At 42.6% G+C, this 24126-nt stretch overlaps 1 protein-coding gene across 2 annotated transcripts in view; it reads right to left on the reverse strand.

Moving 5' to 3' along the window:
* The window catches only part of LOC5520309, a 138668-nt gene that overhangs the window by 22654 nt on the left and 91888 nt on the right, over positions 1-24126 (reverse strand). For both annotated transcript variants that reach the window (XM_048725767.1, XM_048725771.1), the window contains 42 exons: positions 23765-23924; positions 23455-23593; positions 22754-22935; positions 22083-22226; positions 21720-21861; positions 21262-21581; positions 20781-20922; positions 20434-20569; positions 19716-19911; positions 18886-19027; positions 18196-18425; positions 17752-17838; positions 16692-17012; positions 15874-15947; positions 15708-15774; positions 14983-15186; positions 14392-14567; positions 13529-13952; positions 12902-13261; positions 12415-12660; positions 11893-12001; positions 11232-11548; positions 10948-11089; positions 10432-10754; positions 9864-10005; positions 9185-9513; positions 8458-8599; positions 8037-8359; positions 7122-7263; positions 6529-6860; positions 6063-6204; positions 5464-5789; positions 4792-4933; positions 4323-4636; positions 3884-4025; positions 3490-3605; positions 3068-3274; positions 2470-2611; positions 1884-2071; positions 1476-1619; positions 1179-1320; positions 434-759 (listed from right to left, as the gene is read on the reverse strand). In XM_048725767.1, the coding sequence (XP_048581724.1) occupies positions 434-759; positions 1179-1320; positions 1476-1619; positions 1884-2071; positions 2470-2611; positions 3068-3274; positions 3490-3605; positions 3884-4025; positions 4323-4636; positions 4792-4933; positions 5464-5789; positions 6063-6204; positions 6529-6860; positions 7122-7263; positions 8037-8359; positions 8458-8599; positions 9185-9513; positions 9864-10005; positions 10432-10754; positions 10948-11089; positions 11232-11548; positions 11893-12001; positions 12415-12660; positions 12902-13261; positions 13529-13952; positions 14392-14567; positions 14983-15186; positions 15708-15774; positions 15874-15947; positions 16692-17012; positions 17752-17838; positions 18196-18425; positions 18886-19027; positions 19716-19911; positions 20434-20569; positions 20781-20922; positions 21262-21581; positions 21720-21861; positions 22083-22226; positions 22754-22935; positions 23455-23593; positions 23765-23924 (8524 nt within the window). The remainder of the gene's footprint in view (positions 1-433; positions 760-1178; positions 1321-1475; positions 1620-1883; positions 2072-2469; positions 2612-3067; positions 3275-3489; positions 3606-3883; positions 4026-4322; positions 4637-4791; positions 4934-5463; positions 5790-6062; positions 6205-6528; positions 6861-7121; positions 7264-8036; positions 8360-8457; positions 8600-9184; positions 9514-9863; positions 10006-10431; positions 10755-10947; positions 11090-11231; positions 11549-11892; positions 12002-12414; positions 12661-12901; positions 13262-13528; positions 13953-14391; positions 14568-14982; positions 15187-15707; positions 15775-15873; positions 15948-16691; positions 17013-17751; positions 17839-18195; positions 18426-18885; positions 19028-19715; positions 19912-20433; positions 20570-20780; positions 20923-21261; positions 21582-21719; positions 21862-22082; positions 22227-22753; positions 22936-23454; positions 23594-23764; positions 23925-24126) is intronic.

The following is a 24126-nucleotide window of genomic DNA, read 5'->3' on the forward strand; positions in this document are numbered from 1 at the left end:
CTTTAGGCGAGCTTCACCGCGCGTCATGTCGGTCACCTCAGCAAATGTGAGCGGGAGAAACTTAATCAGCATGGCGCCCATAGCTTGTGGCGTAAACCATTACAATCTACCGGCTGCAGAACAAGAATACGGCTGGGTTCGAGCATGAGATCAGGGCTTGAAGTATCTTTTTTACCAGGCATGGCAGATATGTTAGTTTTATTGTCTAAGTTGTAAGGTCGACAACCCCCTCTCTTAGCAAGGTCCTGCTGTTAATCCCTTGATAAACCGAACACATTTCTTACCAAAGTCGTGATTGTTTGGGGACTTAAGGAATCAAAACGTTGATAAACCGAACAATCCCTTGATAAACAAAACACACCTCTAAACAAAGTCCTGCTTGTTTGGTGGACTTAAGGGGTCAATCCCTTGATAAACCAAACAAATCTCTTACCAAAGTCTTGCCATTGCGTCCTCTGTAGGATTTGAATCGGATACCGTCCTTGCTATATGCCAAGCTGTATCTCGTCACCCACTGATTGTGGTCTTGTCTGCCTTGGGTCGCCACACCGGTGATACGGGCGACACTACCCACGTCCACTTGCAACCACTGGCCACGCCTTAGCACTCTGGAGGACCACGCACCCGTCCTACTACCGCGTTTGACGGCGTTAAGGCGAGCGTTTGACGCGCCGTGGTTCCTGTCCCATACGGATGAAGCACTAAATGCACGGCTTGGGATACGGCCGTCTTCAACACCGAGTGCTAGACTGCCTGAAGCTAAAAATATAATTAAAATAAATAATCGGGAACCTCATTGCTTAAAACATAATTTCAAACCTCTTTTTAGAAGAACACTTCCCAAATACATAAGTCAGAGAGCTTAATGTAAACATTTTAATAATGATTTTCTTCTTATTGTTTTTAAAGACCAGCCTTTTACAAACTCGCCCCCGAATTTTACTTTCCTATGTTGTACTCCATGTATTAGACCACCTCCCATTTTATTTCGTAAGGCTGATCCATGAGCCTGTCATAACATAATAAAATGCTTCTAAGCTCCTTGGACGGGTTAATAGCGTTTTACTTTATATAATCTTATTGTTTCCTTAACATATCTATAGACTTTTAGAAGACTATAGAGTAGGAGTTTTTACATGAAGACTTATATGTTATTAGCGTATTTTGTATGGTCTTACCAGCGTTGCGTCCGTAGAGCTCAATTCTCATGGAGATGTGGGACTTCCAGCTGACTGGATGCACGCGGATGTAACGCGCTTTGATTGCTGGTCGCAAATGATGGCGGACGACTGAGTTCTGATTACGATTTCCTCGAAGCACCTAGAACAATACATGAAAAATCAGAAATGAACCGTTGTAGACCCAAAACACACGAGGAAAGAAGAGACAGCAAAATATCGAGGTGCCACAAAAATGCGTACTCTCTTTTGAGCTAGATACCCTCCCATTCCAACAACATTCCAACACTACTGTACCTTTAGTTTGCCGTTGCTGACGTAATGTACGTAATGCACTCCATCAAAACTGTACGTTATATAGTAGGACTTCACCCATTGGCTCGCATCCTGACGTCCTTGGGTTGCTATGGCGATGACCTTCTTTGGACGGCGGAAAGTAACCTGAATAGAGCGAGAGAAGTGAATGAACACAACTATCACCATTCCCATCCATCCATCCTTATGACTATCACTTGCTACCCCATATCATCATCTACATGATCATCATCGTCTGCACCACTATCATCTACGTCGTTACCTCCTTAAAATCATTACAATTATCATCTGTTTCAAGATCGCTAGCTTACTCTTTCATCATAAATCACTTCAGTTGAAGGATGTCAAAAACACCCGTATAGCCTTATACCATATAGCACATATTTTTACCTGCAAGAACTGATATCTGTTGTTGTGTTTTGCGGACCATGCGCCTCTGTAGCGGCCCTGCTTCTTGATGTGTAGTCTTGCGCGGTTTGCTCCATGATAGCGATCCCACACGGAGGATGCCCTGATTTGGCTGTGTCGGATATATCCATTTTGCATTCCGAGCGCGCGAAGCCTTGGCTTTATGATGCCTAACAAATTCACAAGAGGTCAGCATAACCAATAACGCGAGAACTTTAACACTTTTAAAACACTCTTTGTTACGCAAAGGTAGACATACCAAACAGTGAGCAAGATTCAGTATTCTACTGTAATATCGCAGGAATAAAAAGTGCATTTCATAGTTAATAAATTGGTTTCATTGTGCATCGACGATGACGTTTTATTTCCACCAAGTATATAACAAGAGAGGCATTTAATGCAGTCCAATTTCATTAAGATATTGCTAAAAAAATACGTAGATGTGAACCAATTTAAAATTCCACAAATTTTTAATACCCTAACTTTTAACTTAGAATCATGCGCATTGCGAGAGTTGTTACTCGATATTTGTGTCGAAGCGCCTTTAACGGATCTCAAATTGACTGACCTGTTCGGCGACCATAAAATCCAACCCTCATGGACATGTGACGATGCCAAGCCTTCGGGTAGATTCGGATGAAACGGGCTTTGATGAAGGGCAAGAAGTTATGGCCCACAACTGTATCTCGATCGGAGTTTCCAAGGAAGACCTTGAGAACAATCAACAATAATAATTTGAAACAGATGTACGGAATATGCCATAGGAAGAGTACAAATGATAAAGAGGGCTCGTTAAAGCCACACGAGCAAGTACCCACGCGATTAAAGTAAAAACGTTTCCTAAAAACTTTTCGGATAAAAATGGGTCCATTCTATATAGTTACCGGCAAAGTCAAAGGACGGATCAATCACGGTTTGGAAACCTTTTTAAGGTGTGGCGTCTTATAAAAACACTCTCATAACAGAGAATAATAGTGAATGATCTGTCTGTTGGGAATTTCGTAATTCAACTTTTCAGAATTGCACTACATTTGTAACAAACTTGTTTCCCTCGCAGCCGTCCTGGACGTCCTGGATCACTGGAGCTCAAGCGCCGCCTAGCGCGATGAGCAAAGAACGCCTGAGAGGCAAAATATAGTGATAGAGCAGCTACTTGTGGAGCATACCTTGGTACGGCCGAATTGTGTATAAGGCTTGAAGCGTCTGCCGTCGTTAGAGTAGTAAACAGTGTATCTCGTGACCCACTGATCAAGGTCCTGTCGACCTTGGGTGAGAACCTTCGTCAACACAGTCACGCTACCGAAGTTGAATTGGATCCACTGTCCGACAGCATTTTTCTTGGACGACCATCCTCCGATTCGATGACCTCGTCGCTGTTAAAACGCAAGGTATAGGCAATCAGAATGGTTATCATAATGTCAGGATAGAAGAAAGATATCCAGTCGTTACTTGAACCAAAATCAAATCAATGTTTGGAATAAGGCATCCTAAGTAATTTCAGGAACAATGAATAACAAGTGAAATGGAATACGTTGAAATAAGTAAATTTTTAAATAAACATAAGTAATGTAAGTCGTGTCCTACGTACCACCGCGTAGAGTCGGGCATTCCAAGGGGCGTGGTTCCTGTCCCACATGGAAGACGCCGTGATGTAGCCATTAGGGATCTTGCCATCAGCAACACCAATAGGCACTTTGCTAGGAGCTGTAAAGACAACAACGGGAAGCCTTCAAGAATGTCGATCAACCACTCCTTGGTTATTGTTTATTGAAAATATAACGGTTCATTTGTTGGAAAAATTCAAAATACCATTTCATAATGGAAGTCTGATGGTTTATCAACGGCATTTGATGGTGTGTTTCTCAGTTACTTTGTTTGAGTCGAATACACCAAAACAAACATTCTTCATTACGCCGCATGCGTCACGAATTTGTACTTCCATTGTTAGAAATCATCAACAAACGACACTTGTATGTACTCACAGATGGGTTGTCCGTAGAGTTCAAGTCTGAGCGCAATCGAGTTGACCCATCGTCTTGGATACACTCGTACATAGCGACCTCGGATCGCGGGACTGAATACATTTTCGACGATCGTGTTGGAGTCTCTGTTGCCGTTGAAAAACTGTAATTATAAATACAAAATAGTGATTTTCTTGATGCAGTACGTTGCTGAAATAAACAAGGTAGCAAGCTTGCAGACGGACGGAGGAAGACTGATGGACGTTTGTATTGATAGACAGACTGACAGACAGACGAACGGATGGATGGACGGACAGACAGATGCTGAGATACACAGGCAAGGAAGCAAGAAGTCACGCATGCAAGCAAGCGAACAGAGAGGCTGACGGAAAGATATAGAAGGTTTTACACGTTATTTTTTCAAAGATCATCATTCCATCACTCTAGGTATTGCACATACCTTGTGGTAGTAAATCCATCGGAGTCTGTCTTGGCTGTACCTCACCACATACCTCGTCACGTACTGTTTGGCGTTGTGTCGTCCTTGGGTGGCGATCATCACTACCTTGAATGGACGTCGCAAATCGACCTCGATCCACTGACGGCGGTTCATTTTGCGAGGTACCCAGCAGCCGACATTGCGACCGCGCTTCTTGTTGTGAAGACGAGCCTGCGATGGGCCGTGGAAGCGGTTGTAGACGGTGGATGCGCGGAATGCCTTATTTGGTATGGCACCACTGGATATACCTACAGGTTTAACTCGTACTTGTTTTCCTACGGTCAGATAAATTAAAGTTATTGGATATACAGGTCATCAATCAATTTTATTAAAATTATTCATCACAAACATTTTTACACTATTATTATAACTATTACTTTATCAATCTTGTGTAACCAGGTAAAGGAAGCTAGGAGACGCGTGTACATACCTAGTCGGATACCATAAAGCTCAGCACGCAAAGCGATAGTTCCTCGCCAAGTGTGCGGGTGAATACGAACATAGCGGCACAGCAAAGCGCGGCGAAACTTGTTCTTCACAATAGTGTTCTTGTCCCTGTTGCCACGGAATACCTGTGGAAGGAGGGCAGCAAATATGGACGATAAGACTTTGCAAACTTCTTAAAAAATGAACAAGGCTCAATTTAATTTTTGAGCAGATGTGCGTAGTCAGATAAAGTGCGCGCGTACACTCGTTTGCAAATGGTTTCTCTTGCTTGCTCATGCGCGGTAGCGGATTCAAGTGTATGCATGGGGTAGGTCTATTGATCTCTGATTGGTTGGAAGTTTTAAGACATAATTGTCCAAGACGTGTTTCGCCAAGATAACGTATTTTTACCAACAATAGGGAACTTAAGCAAACATGCTTCTTGACGACAGACGGAGACCGAAGTTGATAATTATTGAGCTTGTAGCTACCGCATCACTGACAGATTTCATATGTAAGACTGCGTGGTAGAACAAATACTTCTTCTTTTATTGTGTTGGAACAAAAACTTAACAAAGGACCAGAACGCTAAACGCCAGCTGCCGTCTGTCTTTCCGTTATGCTGGTATTGTTTGGGATTTTATGAAGGCGAACAATTTGAAACAATCGAATTTACCTTGACGGACCGTCCTCTCCTGTACCACTTCCATTGAACGCCATCTTTACTGTACATCACCTTGTAACTCTTAACCCACTGTGGGCAGCAATCAGACCGACCCTGCGTTGCCACGGCAACAACTCGAGCCTGGCTACCGATATCAATTTGGAACCACTGTTTGCGGTTGGCGTGTCGGACCGCCCACGCACCGATACCCGCCCGAGTGCGGCCGATGTTAAGCCGACCGCGATTCGCGCTGTGTCTAGCGTCAAATATTGACGAAGCCGTCAGGAAACCGTTAGGGATGCGTCTGTCCTCAACACCAAGCGCAAGGCGGGATAACGCTGGAGAGAAACATAGAAATCAGGTCAGGATTAAGATGCCATACAGGTGATAAAACTTAATTTAGATTAAATAAAATAACGTTTTGTTAAACGAAACAAACCAAAACATTCCAGGCTGGCATACATCCTTTTTTAGAACATTAATAGATTTTGGCTTGAGATTCCGTTTCTAATGGAACCTCCACAAATCATGAACGAGTTTGACTAAACATGTTTGTAATGAAAACTGAGGCTCGACGTTGCTAATCGTCATCTTAAGTTCGTATTACTCACTTGCAGGGAAGCCGTAGAGCTCGAATCTTAGTGAGATGTGAGCGTGCCAGCTTACAGGATGGATACGGACGAACAGAGCCTTGATCGGCGGGTTGAACGTGTTGTACGTGATGCTGTTGCGATTCTTGTTTCCACGGAATATCTTGTAACAAACATACGAAGGTTATAAGTACCATTGGACAAAAACAGGCGCGTTTCCAGGATTGGCCGAGGGGAGGTGCGCAGTCATATGTATCATATGGAAACACATTTGAAAATTCCTTTATAAGGAATGATCCACTTTTTGGCCGGGAGAGGGGGGGGGGTGCGCACCTGAAAAGCATCCAATTTTAAGATTCCCTTAGACTAATTAATCTACTAAGACTAAATTCAAAGGTTGAAATGATGTATAATTGTATTGAAATGAGAATTAACAAGACGATTGTGTAATTTTAATACACAACAACCACCGCGAAAGAGCACTCACCTTGCGTTTCCCTTTGACCTTATAAGGAACAAACTGTACGCCGTTGACACTGAAAGTGACGTAGTAGCTCTTCACCCATTGGTTCGCGTCTTGTCGTCCCTGAGTGGCAATGTTCGTCACAGTCTTGGGTCGTGGGAAGTACACCTGGATCCACTGGTAACGGTTATTGGTACGCGCTGACCATGCACCGATGCGCGATCCATGACGGCGCGCGTTTAGACGGCCGCGGTTTGCGCCGTGATTGCGATCCCAGCGACTGGACGCGCTCAGGTGACGGTTCGGCACTCGGCGCCGGTTTTGGATGCCTAGTGGTCGCATGCGACGGCGATAGGCTGAAAACGACAAAACCAAGTGAAGTTCTTCTGAATTTTTGTCCTCCATCCAAAAAAAAAAATTGCCATAACGATTAAAAAACGTTGAGCATAAAATCTCTTGTTGCCATTATAATGTTTTTTTTTTTTACATTAGCCGTAATTATTAAAAAGAATTTTATTCTAAAAAAATACTCCTGCAGCATTTGGTATACTGTTTATTTTTTTTCCGAGAAAAAAAAACACGCTTTCACCGAACCCCCCTGCTCCTCACGTACTTACCGACTCTCTTGCCGTAGAGCTCAACTCTCATAGAAGGATGACTGTGCCAGCGTACCGGGTTGATGCGTACGTAGCGAGCGCGGATGGAAGGAACTAGGCGATGGAACACCTCGCTGTTCCTGTTGTTATTTGCCGGGAAGATCTGAAAGGAAGCAGACAGTGTTATTTTCACTATGAGGATTTTTTTCCTTAGTCCCTAATGGATAACCTATTTTTAGTTAAACAGGAAAGCGCAAGAGTGCTTGGGAATAGAGATCAAGTCAATGTTTCTCTACGTTGTCAAAATTATATCTTTCTATCTTCTTCTTCACCCATAATTGCGATGACCGTCTTACCACACTAGCTTAATAATGGAATAATCATTAAAATTGAAATTATGAGAATCAAAATTAACTTTAAGAAAATGAATTAAAAAATGTTGAAGATCATTGTTGAAGATCAGTCCATCATTGCCCGCTGCCACCCAAAATACTGTATCTAGGTACAATACCTTCACCCTTATCTAGGTAACATACCTTCACCCTTATCTAGGTAACATACCTTCACCCTTATCTAGGTAACATACCTTCACCCTTATCTAGGTAACAAACCTTCACCCTTATCTAGGTAACATACCTTCACCCTTATCTAGGTAACATACCTTCACCCTTATCTAGGTAACATACCTTTACCCTTATCTAGGTAACATACCTCCAACCTTATCTAGGTAACATACCTTTACCCTTATCTAGGTAACATACCTCCAACCTTATCTAGGTAACATACCTTTACCCTTATCTAGGTAACATACCTCCAACCTTATCTAGGTAACATACCTTCACCCTTATCTAGGTAACATACCTTCACTTTTAACTGGTTAACATACCTTCACCCTTATCTGGGTAACATACCTTCACCCTTATCTAGATAACATACCTTCACCCTTCCACCTGAGCGGTACGGCACAAACTTCCTGCCATTAATGCTATAGTAAACGCGGTATTGCGTCACCCATTGATTAACGTCTGAGCGACCCTGAGTCAGAACTCCCGTGATTCGTGTCGCGCGTTTGAGTGACACTTGAATCCACTGCTTTTTGTCAGTCTTCTTGGCCGCCCAGCCTCCGCGGTCACGTCCACGTCTGACCGTGTTCAGTCGGCCCAGGCATGCGCGGTGGTGTCGGTCCCATTGGCTAGATGCGGTCAGCTGACTACATTTGATTTTCTTGTCTTCAACGCCGAGCGGAACAGCGTTTGATGCTATTCAAAAAGGAATGTTCAATGTTTTAACAATATTTTGTCATTTGAAAAAGTTATTTCTATCGTAGACCATGTCCTTTAAGTGATTGATGCCTTACCTGCAGGATATCCATAAAGCTCAATCCTCATGGCGATGTGATTCACCCAAGAGACAGGGTACACGCGGACGTATCTAGCCGTGATGCGGGGACTAAATGCATTCTCCTTTACCGAGTACTGGTCGTAATTACCAATGAAAACCTGCCAATATAACAATTACCAGTCATCTAACAATACTACAAAAGGTAACAAGTGAGGATATTCGTGACATCTTGAGGTCAGCGCTGTTATTAAACGTTTGAGATATTTCTTTATGACTAAAGGTAGACCGGTACCGCTATGGAGCTCGTCCTGGGAATAAGGGCATGAGCCCTAGGCTATATGTTCATCTAAATTGAAAGCTCAACGTCGAGTATTACGGAGTATGTTCTAAGGCAATTTTGCAGCGTGGTTGCCAGTCCTCAAACACACACAAAAAAATACACTTATAAAAAATAACGTTGTCAGTGCAAACGGCAAATGGCGATTTTCAAATGGCAGTTCTTTGATAAAAAAAATTCCAAGGAACTCGTCAACCTTTCTACTGAATGAAGGAAAATGTGGATAATTCCTGCGATTATATTACTTATCATCTTTATTCTTACAAATAATTATAACCATAAACAGTGATTGGCCTTAGAACTGCCATTTGCACTGACGTTTATTGAAATAGGTGTATAAACACAATCTAAACCGTACTCTCAAAAATAACGAGCCAACCCAACGGCGGTGGACTTAAAGGCGTACCTTTGGTCTTCCACGTTTCTTGTAGAACGTCCAGAAGATTCCATCCGCACTCTTCCTGATCTTGTAGCGCGTCACGTATTGCCTGACTCTGCCACAGCCTTGAGTCGCTATCTTGACGACCTGCTTGGGCTTGCCTAGATCCACCTGTAGCCACTGTTTCCTGTTGTTGTGCCTGGCAGCCCAACACCCAGCCATACGGCCCTTCTTCTTGTTATGAAGTCTGGCCAGGAAGGGTGCAAGGTACTTGTTCCATTTGGATGACGCAGTTAAAGCACGGTTGGGGATCCGTCGGGATTGAACTCCTAATGCACGGGCTTTTGGCTTAGGTACTGAACCAAATAAAAACACATACTTAAGAAAAGTTTCGCCCCTCTACCCTTCCTTTAAATCTATTTCCTTTTTGGTTATTTTACAAAATAGCCCCTATCGACTAGAGTCATCAAGCACGAATCTTCCGTTTTCCTCGACTGGCCTCGAGTCCTCGTATTCCCTTCCCTTATGGCCTCTAGTCCTCGTTTTCTCTTCCCTTATGGCCTTTAATAGCCCCTATCGACAAAAGTCATCAAGCACAAAACTTCCGTTTTCCTCGACTGGCCTCGAGTCCTCGTTTTCCCTTCTCTTATGGCTTCTAGTCCTCGTTTTCTCTTCCCTTATGGCCTTCATTCCTCATTTTCCTTACCTGTCCTTTGTCCGTAGAGCTCGACCCTCATGGAGATATGAGCGAACCAAGACTTGGGATAGAATCGTACATAGCGGCCGCGAATGGCAGGGACAAGGGGATGTTTCACGACTGAGTTCCTGTCCTTGTTTCCTCGGAAGATCTAGAGAACAAGACGGCAGGCAAAACAAAATGAGCTGTTAGAAGAGCAATGGGTAGGCGGTATATTAAATACAAGAAGGTATGAATTACAATAAACAGACGTTGAGTCATTAACATATGAACTTCGAAATTACTATAATGATGAGAGTTGCGGTTAGACGAGACTGTGTGTGGTCATGTGAGTTTATTGGCTCTCTGAGGCGATGTAAGTGTATAGACTCTCTGAGGACATGTAAGAGTATTGGCTCTCTGAGGTCATGTAAGTGCATTGACTCTCTGAGGTCATGTAAGAGTATTGGCTCTCTGAGGTCATGTAAGTGCATTGACTCTCTGAGGTCATGTAAGAGTATTGACTCTTTGAGGACATGTAAGTGTATTTGCACTCTGAGGACAAGTATCGTAGCGTATTGGCTCTATTCACTCGTACCTTGACACGCCGCCGTACCCGGTAGGTCGTAAACCTGATGCCGCTACGACTGTAGGCAAGCACGTAAGAGGTGACCCACTGCTTGAGAGCCTGTCTTCCTTGGGTCGCCACGCCAGTCACCTTGGCCTGGACACCGATGTCAACCTGTAGCCATTGTGCACGGTTGTTATGTCGTGCAGACCACGCTCCGATGCGTTTGCCTTGGCGACAGAGCAAGAGTCTGCCCCTGTGTGGACCATGATTAGTGTCCCAGCTCGAGGAAGCTTGTATGGCGCTATTGGGGATTCTGTAGTCTGTAACTCCGAGGCCAACCCGACCACCAGCTGAACAGGCAAGAGGAGAATGCGGAGATAAGGGAAGGACTGAATCATTGGTACTAATAATGAATAATGGACGTCTAATAAAGGACATCAAGCGTGGGCGATACCTGATTAATTTGGGGAGTGTCCTCACAGACAGAAACGGTACTCTTATAGTGATTTATTTTCACAACCCAATACGAGAACGGTCACTCACCCATTCTATGTCCGTAGAGCTCGATTCTCATGGAAATATGCGACGCCCAGGCGGTAGGGTGCACACGCACCACTCGCGCAACGATTCCTGGTCTAAGATTGTGATCGACCACTGCATTCCTGTCTACGTTTGCTCGGAACACCTGAAAGAACGAGTTATTTCACACATCAACTTGAAGACATGCCAAATAACTGAAATCACATATTTGCTTTTATTAACGCGATGGAACCTTTTTTAAAACAAAATCGAAATTCGGCTGTTGTCACTAGGGCATCCGACATTACCTTCTTGCATTTATAAGGCACAAAGAACACCCCATCCAGACTGTACGTAAGGTAGTAGCGAGTGACCCACTGGTTAGCATCACGTCGGCCTTGGGTAGCGATCCGGTTCACCTTCTTCACCTTACCAAGGTCCACTTGTAGCCACTGGTACTTGTTGTTTACTCGCGCAGACCACGAACCGCCATAAGGTCGCTTGAAGCGTTTTTGGAGACGTGCCAGCCATGGTGCAAGATGAGGACTCCATGTGCTTGATGCTGTGATGGCTCTGTTAGGAATCTTACCACTGCGTATACCGAGTGCACGGTGCGTGGCACCAACTGTGAAAAAAAAAAAACGTACTGAGTTCAGTGGAACCACGAAAACTCGAGCTCCTACCCCAACCCTACCTCCCCGCTAACTCAAGCTAACACCGAGTGTCCTAGAGTTTCTAAAACTCTCCTTTGTTCGAGTTAAAGACATTCGACAACATTCAAAGCATTCTTTTAAAATCGAAGAGTAAGGCCCTAATAGTATGTAAAGTATCAATTGCATGCAACTAACTTCAGAAAGTTGTAACAGGGTAGAATTAAGTAGTTGTAGATTTAGGATTGTTATTGGTTGAAAAAAAAACTGACATCAGTCTATGATTCCAGTTTAGTTAATAAACATTTCTGCGCTCTACCTTTGGTCCATGTGACTCTGCTGACAAGAGGTACACACTTGTGGCGTCTATTTCTCGGATTTGCCTCGTTCTTGGCGTAACAGATTCCTTTAATGATGCAGTTGTCATTCTAGAACAAAAACAAATACCATCACACATCCCATATTCTCTTACGCTATTGACTTTTTCGTTTAACATGTCGGGAAAGAAGTATTGTTGTGCTAATTGTTCTAGGATGATGCGATGTAGATGTTTTGAAGCTGGCCTCAACACTTTCCCCGCACATCACTTATTGTAATTCAAATCAGCAGGCTTCAACACTTTCACCTCATTTTTTTTATTTTGTAAAACGCAATGCCGGGCACATCACTCGTTGTAATTCACATTAATGCAGGAGTTGGGAGGTACATTTTCAAAGTCGATGACGACATCATAGTCGTAGCACCATAACGCAAGCAACGTTGGTCGATGCTAGCCCTGTTTGACAACTCCCACTACGTTAGGGTTTTTAAACCAGGATTGGTAGATTTTTTTAATACTGACCTTGGGTAAACAGACGCCGTCTCCGCGGCACCTATGACAGGCTGAGTCGTAAATCGTGAGCTTCATTCGGTTGCTGGTTAGAACCCCGTTGTTTGAAGTGCCAATCTTGAACCTAAGGGGTAAGCCACGGAGCTTACGACGCCTTATGGTGATTGGTAGGCGACAGCGAACCTCGCGGAAACTCATCTGATGACCACGGCTCTTTACCTCTGTGCCAATGCCGTGCCAGCGACGCCTACCGCGTAGCTAAATAAAAAAATAAAGACCACGTATCGGTTACCAACGGATAAGTACTCAGAGAGTAATGTTAATAATCTATTTATGTATGAATTAGACAAAGATTACTCAAAGTAAACTGCATGTCTTTGTTAACAACATGTATATTACGATCCAATTTTGTTAGGAACCTATGTAATGTTATCGCCATTTTTCACTAAAAAGATTTCCTTCTTTTATTCGGCTAAAATAGAAATCAAGATATACTCACCACTGCTTTCTGTATGTGACACCGCAGACCCTTTCCATAGAATCCAAATCCATAAACACTCTCAAATTGGCATGATCGACTGCGCACATCGCATAAGCCCTTCGACTGGACTCCGTCCAGCTTTGGTGCTCGCCTGAGGTTGATGCTGCAGTCAGACCCGGCCCATCCTCCTCGGCACTTACACGTGTTCTTCACGCACCGACCGCGACCGCTACACTGGTTCGGACAGAGGCCTTCTACCTTACCAGGCTTGGGTTTACCATTCTTGTCAGTGTTCTTGGGGTCTTTGAGGAAGGCCTCTTTGCAAGACTCTTGGAGACTCGAAAGAGAGGACCGGACCATGCTTAGCTTTCCAGTAACCTTGGTGCATGAAGAAGGAGAATTAGTGTCGAGAAAAATAAAAATGCTTTGAGATTAGCTTTCACATGGCTTGTCTACGATTATAATGTTGATGGTAATACGACGATTATGGTGATGATAATGATGATGTCAATGACGATGGTGATAAGGTGATGTTGATAGTGATGATGATAATGATGATGACGATGACGATGGTGATATGATGATGATGATAATGATAGTGATGATGAAGATGACGAAAATAATGATGACAAACACCTTTCATACCTTAATATCAAGCATGCATTCCTTGATTGGGTTTCTTTCTTTGGGCAGATACTTCCTGCACTTCTTTATAACCACACCAAGGACCTTCTTGCAATGATTGTACGCCTTCTTCCTGGTGATACCAGTGTCAGTCGGCCAGGAAGGTACCTTGAACTTGGTCTTCGGTGGTTTGAACACGTAGTTGATGGAGTCGGGGTCATAGTCTTTCCTGTCTCCTTTACCTGGCTTTTTAGGGTGTGGTGGAACATAGATAGGCTTGATTGGTTTTCCGCCTTGTTCAAGTTCTGGTGCAGGTCTCACGTCGCATGTGTTACCGCGTCTGCCCTTGATCTTGCTGCACAGGCAAGCAGGCACTGGTCCTGCAGCTCTACCCGTGTCCACTTTGGGAGGGAGTCTCTCGAATAACGATTTGCCGTTAGGAATCCTGAAATATTATACGAAGTCACAAGACAAAATCTCATGTTAAATGAGAATACAACAATTAAAAGTGATTCATGGACCAACAAGGTACATGGTACATGAAAATTACCAGTTTTCATTGACTGTTTTTTAACTAACTTAAAGAAAGCCATTTTATGCTCTCGCTCAACGCCAATTGACTCAAAGAATCCATTTCCATCGGCTAATTCAAGCGAGTAACCAAGATATTTTCAATCAAATATCGTCAAAATATCATTCGTTGTTTATTATGTTGATGTTTCCTTGCGAAAAAAAAAAAACGTTTTTTCAACCATAAACAATAATATAAGAGCGGCTGATCGTCATTCTTTAAACTGACTTGCGCTGTTTCACAACCCTTGTCTGAATGTAGACAAGGAGTGACTGAGTAGACTGAACTGAGACATAAGGAATGTGACACGTACTTGAATCTGTTGGCGTACGCGTAAGGTGGATTTCTAGCGTCGTCTCCCTTGTTGCCATTATTATTTCCACAAAGACCAACGACACCATTTCTATCTTGCCCCGGTACGGACACGTAGACGTTCATGCCCCAGTATTGGCTGTGGACATTGACAACAGCTCCAGACTTCATTGTCACCTACAGAAGAGATGATGATGAAAGATGAGCAAATAGCGACAAATTGGTAAAGACATTTTGTTCGGGCAACGACATCACTTACAATTTTCAAAACTTATGTGCTAATTCACTTTACAACATCCGTCATCTAAGTTTAAATTTCTCAACAGAAATGCATAATTGTGCTGTGGGTTGGTTACCGTTTACTGTAAAGGCGTGTCGGACGCCATTCCAGTGCAAAAAGGTTTTTATTTACGGAAGCAGTAATGTGGTAGCAATCCTATTTAGATTAGGACTGTTGCCACGATCATTGGTTATCATAGATAATGGAGGACCATTAGATAAAAAACTTACCAGGTCCTAATCCAGCCCTTATTTAGAACAAACGTCTAGATAACGGTATGTCTTACTCGATCAAACCTTTCAGTATCTTTACCTTGTATCGGGTGTTTTGCCCGGAAGAGAAGGTATTTGTCTTAATACGATCCCCGAGTGGCTGCTTGGATCGTTGGATGTATCGAGGCGAAGTGCGGCGCCATGGTCCATTACACATGTCTATCACCACAACATCGTTATTCTCGCGAATAGCAACACCACAATTACATACCACACGCCAGCACGGCCAGATACGAGTTTGAACCTAGAGAGAGGAGAACAACGAATTTGAGTAACCACTAGCATGGCCAAACACTAGCATGGCCAGACACAAACTAGCAAGGCCAGACACGAGTATGAACCTTGAACGGGGAGAACAAGGAATTTGAGTAACCACAAACTAGCATGGCCAGATACGAGTATGATTCTGGAACGGGGAGAACAAGGAATTTGAGGAACCACAAACTAGAATGGCCAGACACGAGTATGAACCTTGAACGGGGAGAACAAAAACGGATCTGAGATAAACACTCGAAACACGACAACCACACAGTAAAACGGATCCAAATGGGATGTCACAAAAAGCGGTGAAAGATAATTAAACTTCTTAAAAAAGAAAAATACCAAGTGCGAGTAAGCATTCATTTGCATTGTCTGACTTTGAAGAAGAGTTGCGATATTTTCGATTGAATTTGGCAAATAAGGCACGGGATTGTATTTCGATATTGGGTTGAAACAATAACAAAGGTATGGCTGAAAGGGGATCTTTAAAATGTAGGACTTTACCTCGAAGTGTCGTCGGGTGCTCTTAACTAGAGTGTATGTTCCAGGGTTCCTCAGGATGTCGTAATATCTAAACAAGGATATTCATCAATTATTGGAGAGTATGAACCTGCTTTTCATAAAGTAATTTGAATTGAAGTTAAAAAGAGTTTATTCATAAGCTACTTACGAGCCATCAAAAGTTCTGTAATGCGGATCGCCATTTGCGTGACACGATTTAGAGCCTCCGGTGATTGCAACCATCTAAACGAAGAATAGTAAAGTAGGAATATCAAAACCACATTATCATCATGATAATGTTAGTCGCCGCTACCATCATCATAACCATCACCATTACCATAACTATCATCATCAGCAACACCATTATTACAACCATCATCATAATAGCCATCATCATCATAACCATCATCATCAGGCTCACCAATATTATAACCATCATAACCATATCACCATTATTATATCCATCACCATCACCATAATTATAACCATCATCAGCAGCATCACCATCACCATAATTATAACCATAACCATTATTATAACCATCACCATCACCATCAACATTATTATAACCATCATCTGCAGCATCACCATCACCATTATTATAACCATCACCATCACCATTATTATAGCCATCACCATCACCACCACCATGACCATGACCATCACCATGACCATCACCATTATTATAACCATCATTATCAGCATCACCAGCATCCCCATTATTATAACCATCACCATTATTATATCCATCACCATCACCATTATTGTAACCATCACCATCACCATTATTGTAACCATCACCATCACCATTGTTATAACCATCACCATCACCATTATTATATCCATCATCCGCAGCATCACCATCACCAAATAATCGCAAACAACAGCAACAATGTAATTATCACCATCATTGCAAAATCAACAAAAACACCTACAGCTGCATTATCAACATTATCAATAACATCCACATTATTAGACCACGCTCACCTCGACAGACGGTAGTCTATAGCCCTGCCAGAATCTACTGCCTCCTGGCCTGTTCGTGATCGGCTTAAAGTTCACTTTAACATGCTTCCTTCCTCCCTTTCTGAAGTCCTGGACAGGTTTGACATTGAGAACATAGCGTTTTCTGTTCTTCTCAGTCAGGCGAATCTTGCACTTATCCGTCACATATGACCCGTGGTCCGCGACATTGGCAATGATCGAGCAGTCATTCGACTGCCCCTTGCAGAGTATGGGCACAAAACCAGTGATACGGACTGCCTTCCACGGGGTGGCTTGTGTCATCACGATGGAACGAGGAGAAACCTGCAATGTATAGAATAGAGATACTTTAAAGGTGAATATCGAGACACTCTATAGTTGAATATAGAGAAACTCTATAGGTGAGTATAGAGACACTTTATAGGTGAATATTGAGACTCTATAGGTGAATATAGAGACTCTATAGGTGAGTATAGAGACACTTTATAGGTTAATATTGAGACTTTAAAAGGTAATATAGAGACTCTATAGGTGAGTATAGAGACACTATAGGTAAATATTGAGACTCTATAGGTGAATATAGAGACACTTTATAGGTAAATATAGAGACTCTATAGGTGAGTATAGAGACACTTTATAGGTAAATATAGAGACTCTATAGGTGAGTATAGAGACACTTTATAGGTAAATATTGAGACTCTATAGGTGAATATAGAGACTGTATAGGTGAATATAGAGACTGTATAGGTGAATATAGAGATTCTATAGGTGAAAATAGAGATCCTATTACAACGATGTTCGCTCTACCCGTACATCAACTGCTTTGAATTTTTTTCGCTTAGAATTAATTCAAATTACTAAAAGAAACCAGCAATGTTAATATAATCTTAAAGGGTATAAGTATTAAAAAAAATCGAGGTAATTGTCATAACGAAAGTTTTATAATAAGGGCTTCTAATAAGGGCTTAATTATTACCTTAAGAAAGTCCTTATAGCCTATGATAAATTAGAAATATCAAGTCCTACGTCCCATCACTACGAAAGTCTATCATGAATATCTCACCTTTATTCCAAAGAAAACTTGGTCGCTTTGGTCATAGTTGGTCCAATCTCTCTTTCCTTGATAACGAACCCTCACTTGGCAGTACACCTACATTTAAAAAAGAAGCTCGGTTAAGGTAACGTGTGCGACGAAACTAGTGTTTCAAGCATGGGAAAACCATTAAAAAACAATTTTGCTTTTCACTAATACCACAAAGCATGTCAAATTAACATCCCAAAATAACATGTCAAATTAACATGATTAACATTTGCTAGACAAAGAAATCACACGACTTCGCAGATTATAAGAAATATGCCAATTACCCCATTATCATCTATTATCCTTTCTTTTTATATTTGTAAGTCACTCAAGCCCTAAGAAAGTCTTCAAAAAATAAGATCCGTAAAAGCAAGAGGTACCAGCGCCCGTAAATCCTTCAAGACAGGCACATGTACATGAACGCACCGTAGTTCCTGCGCGGAATCCGTAAGTTCTCTCGATAAGCTCCGCATGAGATCGTCGAGTAACCAGGGTACGTCTCACTCGTCCGTCGATAATGAATCGTACTTGAGCGATAACCCGAGTTCCCGCTCGTCGGCGTCTAATGCTCCATCGGCACCGAGCAACAACCTGAACGGAATTACGGTGGCGCTTGATCACCGGTCGGAGCTTAGGCGGAGATGCTTCTGGTGCATCTGTGAAAGGTGAGGGTTATCATGTCAATAACGTCTTACACATATGGCCAGAATATGATCATGTTCGCCGAATTGAAAGAGAAATTTGAGTTGGTGAATGCTCTCAGTTTCGTAGTGTGGTTGAACTTAAGCTTCTATGACAAATTGGACTAAGTGTCGTTTCTTGTATTGTGACACTAGATGAGAGTCATAAGAGTCAATTCTAGTTCTTTACAAAAGCCCAGGCATCTATTTTTTCTATAATATATTATTTTTTCGCAACACAAAGAGAGAGAGAGAAGTCTTATAAGGTGAGTGGTCTTTGAATTCATGAGGAATATTGGGCGGTTCCTTCAAACCTTTCATGTTGCCAAACAACCCAAGAAATTCAAAAGGTGCATCATGAGATCTTTTCTTACAAGCCTAGGAAAAATCTCCATAAAATAGAGCATAATTAAAGGACTAGATAAGGTCTACTTACTCGAGTAACATCCATAGACCTCGACTCTCATCGAGATGTGTGAATGCCACCCCCTTGGCCTGAAGCGCAAGTATTTCGCCTGGATCGTGGGGTCGATGGCATTCTCAACGATAGTGTAGGTATTCCTGTTGGCTTGGAATATCTACCAACGAGAAGCATTACATCAGCACAACACTCTACAAGAAGTTATCTATATCTATAATATCTTTGTAACATAGATTCACTCAAAAATCCAAAGAAGAAGAAATTATCTATATCTATAATATCTTTGTAACATAGACTCACTCAAAAATCCAAAGAAGAAGAAATTATCTATATCTATTATATCTTTGTAACATAGATTTACTCAAGAATCCAAAGCAGCATTTCACTAAAACGAGTTGCTGTTTGCTTTAAGGTTAGAAGATATCTCGAAAGGATTTCTTTAGTAAGTAATCCTCAATAGGGTATTTCCCGAAGCATATGTATTTCACCATAGACACCAAAAGGTACCTCGAACTTCAGAAAATTCAAACTTTAATAACCGCTTGTTATTCTATAGCAGCAGGGGCGGATCCAGGATTTCAAAATGGGGGGTGGATAATGGCCAGATAGACGGCTGATCAAGTGGTTCTTGGTAGGTCACTACATAGATTTTACAATACTTCACGCTGAATTGGATTTTCCTCGTCAGCAATGCCAAGCAGGCAAAGGGAAATGGACAGTACCTCCCGTCCCTCAGACATTTGATTTCTTCAAAAAAAAGTGACTTTTCAAATTTTTTTTACTCAAAAAGTAGGGTGGATATCCGCCCCTGAGCAGACCTAGAACCATATACAAAACCAACGTACCTTGACCTTCTTTCCGTCTCGAACCTTCTTGAAGGTTCTACCGTTAGTGCTGTAGTGTAGCTCGTATTGTGTCACCCACTGGTTGGATCTGTCTCGGCCCTGTGTCGCCACCTTGGTGATCTTAGACACGCGGCCGAGGTTCACCTGAAGCCACTGGTTGTGATTGTTGTGACGGGCGCACCATGCTCCCGTGTAACTGCCGTGGAATAATGTGGGATGAGAATTTTTCAGCTTAAAAAGCCATTGTCACCAGCACCTTTGTAATTGTTTTCATTCAACAATGGAATAAATTATTTGTTGAAATTTCGAAATAATAAAAAACATACAGTTTTATGCTTAATTGCCTAATCCAATTAAAAAAAAAAAAATACGCAAAAGATTCCCCACAAGCCGATTGAAATTGATGCTTTCTTACAATTGGTACTTTAAAAGGATAAGAAAATGGCGGCTGATAGAGGCTTTTTAATTAATTCAACGAAACAGCGTCAAAAACCTTTTCCAATTCCCCTGCACTTTAACCAAATACCCCCGTATAACAGCCCAGTATTGTTATAGCAAACGTCTTTGTTGTGCACCACGCTGCAAAATGCTTCAAGAGGCTTTGTAAACATTTAGCTTTAGATTATATTGGTTCTGGCATAAAATTTCCCAACTACCCTTCTACTTCATTTGGGCCTTTTTGTTACTGCAGCTACTAGAATCCTCTGACCATAATTACCTTCCTTTCTTGGGCTGTCGCAAGCGGGCTCTTTCAGGGCCGTGGAAACGGTTCCAAGAAGAGGAAGCTCTGAGGTTGGCGTCAGGCAGTCGGCGACTTCCTACTCCCAAAGGCTTAAAGCAGAGCCGGGTCATGGCTACAAAGAAAACACGTTAAAATAAGCCGCAAATCGCCTATCCATTCCTTCCGACAACGACACCCACGCCAGCACCCGAAACTCAGTAATTAAGCTGATACCCAAAAAGCCTTCCTAGTGCCTCTCTAGCCAATACGGTTGATAAGGTCACTATAAAATAGGGAGGGAAGTACTTACTAAATGAAGTATGAAAAGGGAGGAAAGTACTTACAGGGATAACATCCGTAAAGCTCGACCCTCATGGACATGTGCGAGTGCCAGCTCTTAGGAACGATCTTGACGTAGCGTGCACGGAATGAAGGCGCTATACGATTCATGACGACAGTATTGCGGTCACTGTTACCAGTTAGCAGCTAAAACAAACCAAATCAAAATTTCATCAAATCATTGGCGATCCATAACTTTTTATTGCTATTTTGTTCACAAAATTTAAAAAAAAAAATCGCCATATTTGGCCTAACGTAGACAATCAGTGGGCACATACACAAAAAAACGTGCAAACTTTCTTGCGCTAAAGCTATTTCAAGCGCAAAACTAACTGCGCAGGACATACAAACTGCAGTACAGAAGGCTTTTATGGAAACGCACTTGGCAATTGAATAAGTCTTGTGCAAATATGTTTAAAAAAATCAGGATCTTTTTCTCTCTGTTTCTTGCAAAACATTCTAAATTATCAGTACAGACTTGCATACCTTTACTTTGCCGCCAACAGAGTAATATCTGAACTTCTCCCCGGTGATACTGTACGCGACCTCGTAGGTCTTCACCCACTGGTTGGCGTCATATCGACCCTGGGTTAGCACGGCAGTGACAGTAGTCGTCTCGATCATTTTGATCTTCAGCCACTGGAAGGCGTTATTGTACCTGGCAGACCATGCGCCGCGCCCTCCGTGGTTCAGTAGCTGTAGACGCGCGCGATACGGCCCGTGATTGCTGTCCCACATGGAAGAGGCTGTAAACGACGAGTCGGGGATACGCCTGTCCTGGAAGCCGACCGGGGCGGAGCACCGCTCTGAATGTGAAATGGTGATTTCATTTTAAGGCTGGGTTTCTTTAACATATGCCTTTCTCTCACAGTATTAGCACTGATCTAAGCACCCTTAGTCGTGTAAAAAGAGAAAACCATGAGCAGGAACAGGAGATAACTTACCGAGCGTGCATCCGAAAAACTCAACTCTCATGGCGATGTACGAACTCCATCCAGTCGGGACGATGCGCACGAAGCGGCCACGGATAGACGGGATCAGGGAATGGTACTTGATCGTGTTGCGATCACGGTTTCCAGTAAAGCGCTTCAAGAAAAAAAAAAGATTGTTTATTACAAAATTATTGTAACCGTTTTTGTTTGTCGAAAACGAGGAATAGAAACTGGCCGAGATGACTGTCTGTTTTACTGCCTTACTTCACAGCCATCGCTTTTTCTTAGATAATATGTATCTAGCTATCTATATTTCAATCTTTCAAGTGTCGTTTGCTTTTCATTCTTCGGTTCCTTCCGTTGTTAGCGACTCACCACTTCTGCAGAGTCGCGGAAGTATCTAGCGTAATGAACGCCGTCCACACTGCTCTCCAGGCGGTATTGCGTGACCCACTGGTTCGCGTCCTGACGCCCTTGAGTAGCGATGCGAATGATCTCCATCAGACGGCCAAAGTCAACCTATATACGATGAAGGCTTTATCAACATATGCACAGGGACATGAGGGTTTTATCAACAGATGCGAATGATCTCCTTCAGACGGCCAAAGTCAATCTACATACGATGAAGGCTTTATCAACATTTGCAATGCGATATGAGGGTTTTATCAACAGACGCAAAACGGTTTGTAGTATAATCAAACTATACACAACGATATAATGAACGGAGCAAAATAAACAACACGATACACTCTGTAACCGAAAGGTTAAAAAAATGAAGCAATTAAAATTCTTCCTGCTTTACTTAATTATTAGAAAAGAGTTCATTTACCGCGAAATAGATTATATGCGGAGGATGCAAATTATTGATTTAAGAGTAAACGTACAGCCTGAAACCTAAAAATGATATTTCCAACCCTTTTCAATCCGCGCAATGTCAGATGTTCAAACCACGTTACTGTATTTATCATAATGACCAATGGTCATAATGTTTGGATTAAGTACTCGGTACTTTCGGACTTTTCTAAAATTGAGATAACTGCACCCACCTGTAACCACTCGTTGTGGGCGCGGTTGTATGCCACCCACGCGCCGTATTTCTTGCCCATCTTGCGAGCGGTGAGTCGCGCCATGTGAGCGGGTGTGTGGCGGTTGTACTCGCTGGATGCTGTGATGGCGCTGTTGCGGATTCGACCGTCCTTCATGCCTAGTTTGCGGTTGCATAGATGTCCTAAAAGTAGAATAACGTTAGCAATCGGTTATCAAAACGTCATACGAATTTGGGATTTTTTTAACAAAACAACCAATCAAACTTCGCAGGCATCATATTGGTCCCAGTCAAGTGCTGACTGATATTTTGCAGTTGAGCTGACTTCACGTGATAACGCTATGGTATTGAAGCTCTAAATACTCGTTTCTTCAAATTTCAGGGCGCTCCGGTGCAGCTTAAAAACGGTATATTGTTGGCAATATTTCCTTATATATTTGGCCGTAACAACGCATTCTAAGAGAGGAGATTGAAGGTTCTCTCTTTCCTCAAGTATTTTTTGTCCGTGACAATTAAACTAAGAATAGGCTCGGCTTCAAGGATGACCATTCTGTAGCCTTACCTGCGTGACAAATCTGTAGTAAGAGGCATGTGCGCGCTTGCCTGTTGCTTTTGGGTGAATGTGTGACCTGCGGTGTGACCGTAGCCTGCTTGGTGTACTTTTTTGGTGTGATTTTGGTGTACCCCTACAGCTTAGCTTACCTGCACTGCATCCGTAGAGTTCCATCCTCATGGAAATGTGCCCATGCCAGGTGCGTGGCCGCAGTCGGCAATAGCGCGCCGTCACTGGGCGGATGCTGTTACGAACCACTGTGTAGCGGTCATAATTGCCTTGGAAAATCTATAAATAGATGCATACAACATTTCAGGTATTCACAATAATCACTATCAATTTTTCAGGCTGAACGTCTTATCAGCTGAACAAGTAAATGTCTAAAAAAATCGTTTTAGGAGAGCTGTGAGCGCTAGACCCTCGTTTCTCCCGGGACACTGGAAGACGAGAGTGCCCTACCTTGGCGTGTCGACCCTCGCGGTACGTCGTGAAGTGTATCCCGTTCATGCCAAACTCCAGCATGTAACTCCTGACCCACTGGTTGACACCATAGCGACCTTGGGTAGCGACGCCGATAATGCGCGCTTTGTTACCCAGGTCCACTTGGATCCATTGACGGCTAAAAATCACAACCATAAGAATGTTTACAACAGAAACAAAACGATAAGATCTACAATGGGAACTGTGCCTAGTGCGTGGAATCCCTTGGGTTAGATAGTAATTTCTACATGAAACTGATCGAACTTTCCGCTAACCCTGTTTAATGTATCTATTGATAAAGATTCCATTAAACAGGGTTCAACTTCATCCACAAAATGACA

Source organism: Nematostella vectensis, chromosome 1 (genome assembly GCF_932526225.1).
Source record: "Nematostella vectensis chromosome 1, jaNemVect1.1, whole genome shotgun sequence".
Classification (NCBI taxonomy): domain Eukaryota; kingdom Metazoa; phylum Cnidaria; class Anthozoa; order Actiniaria; family Edwardsiidae; genus Nematostella; species Nematostella vectensis.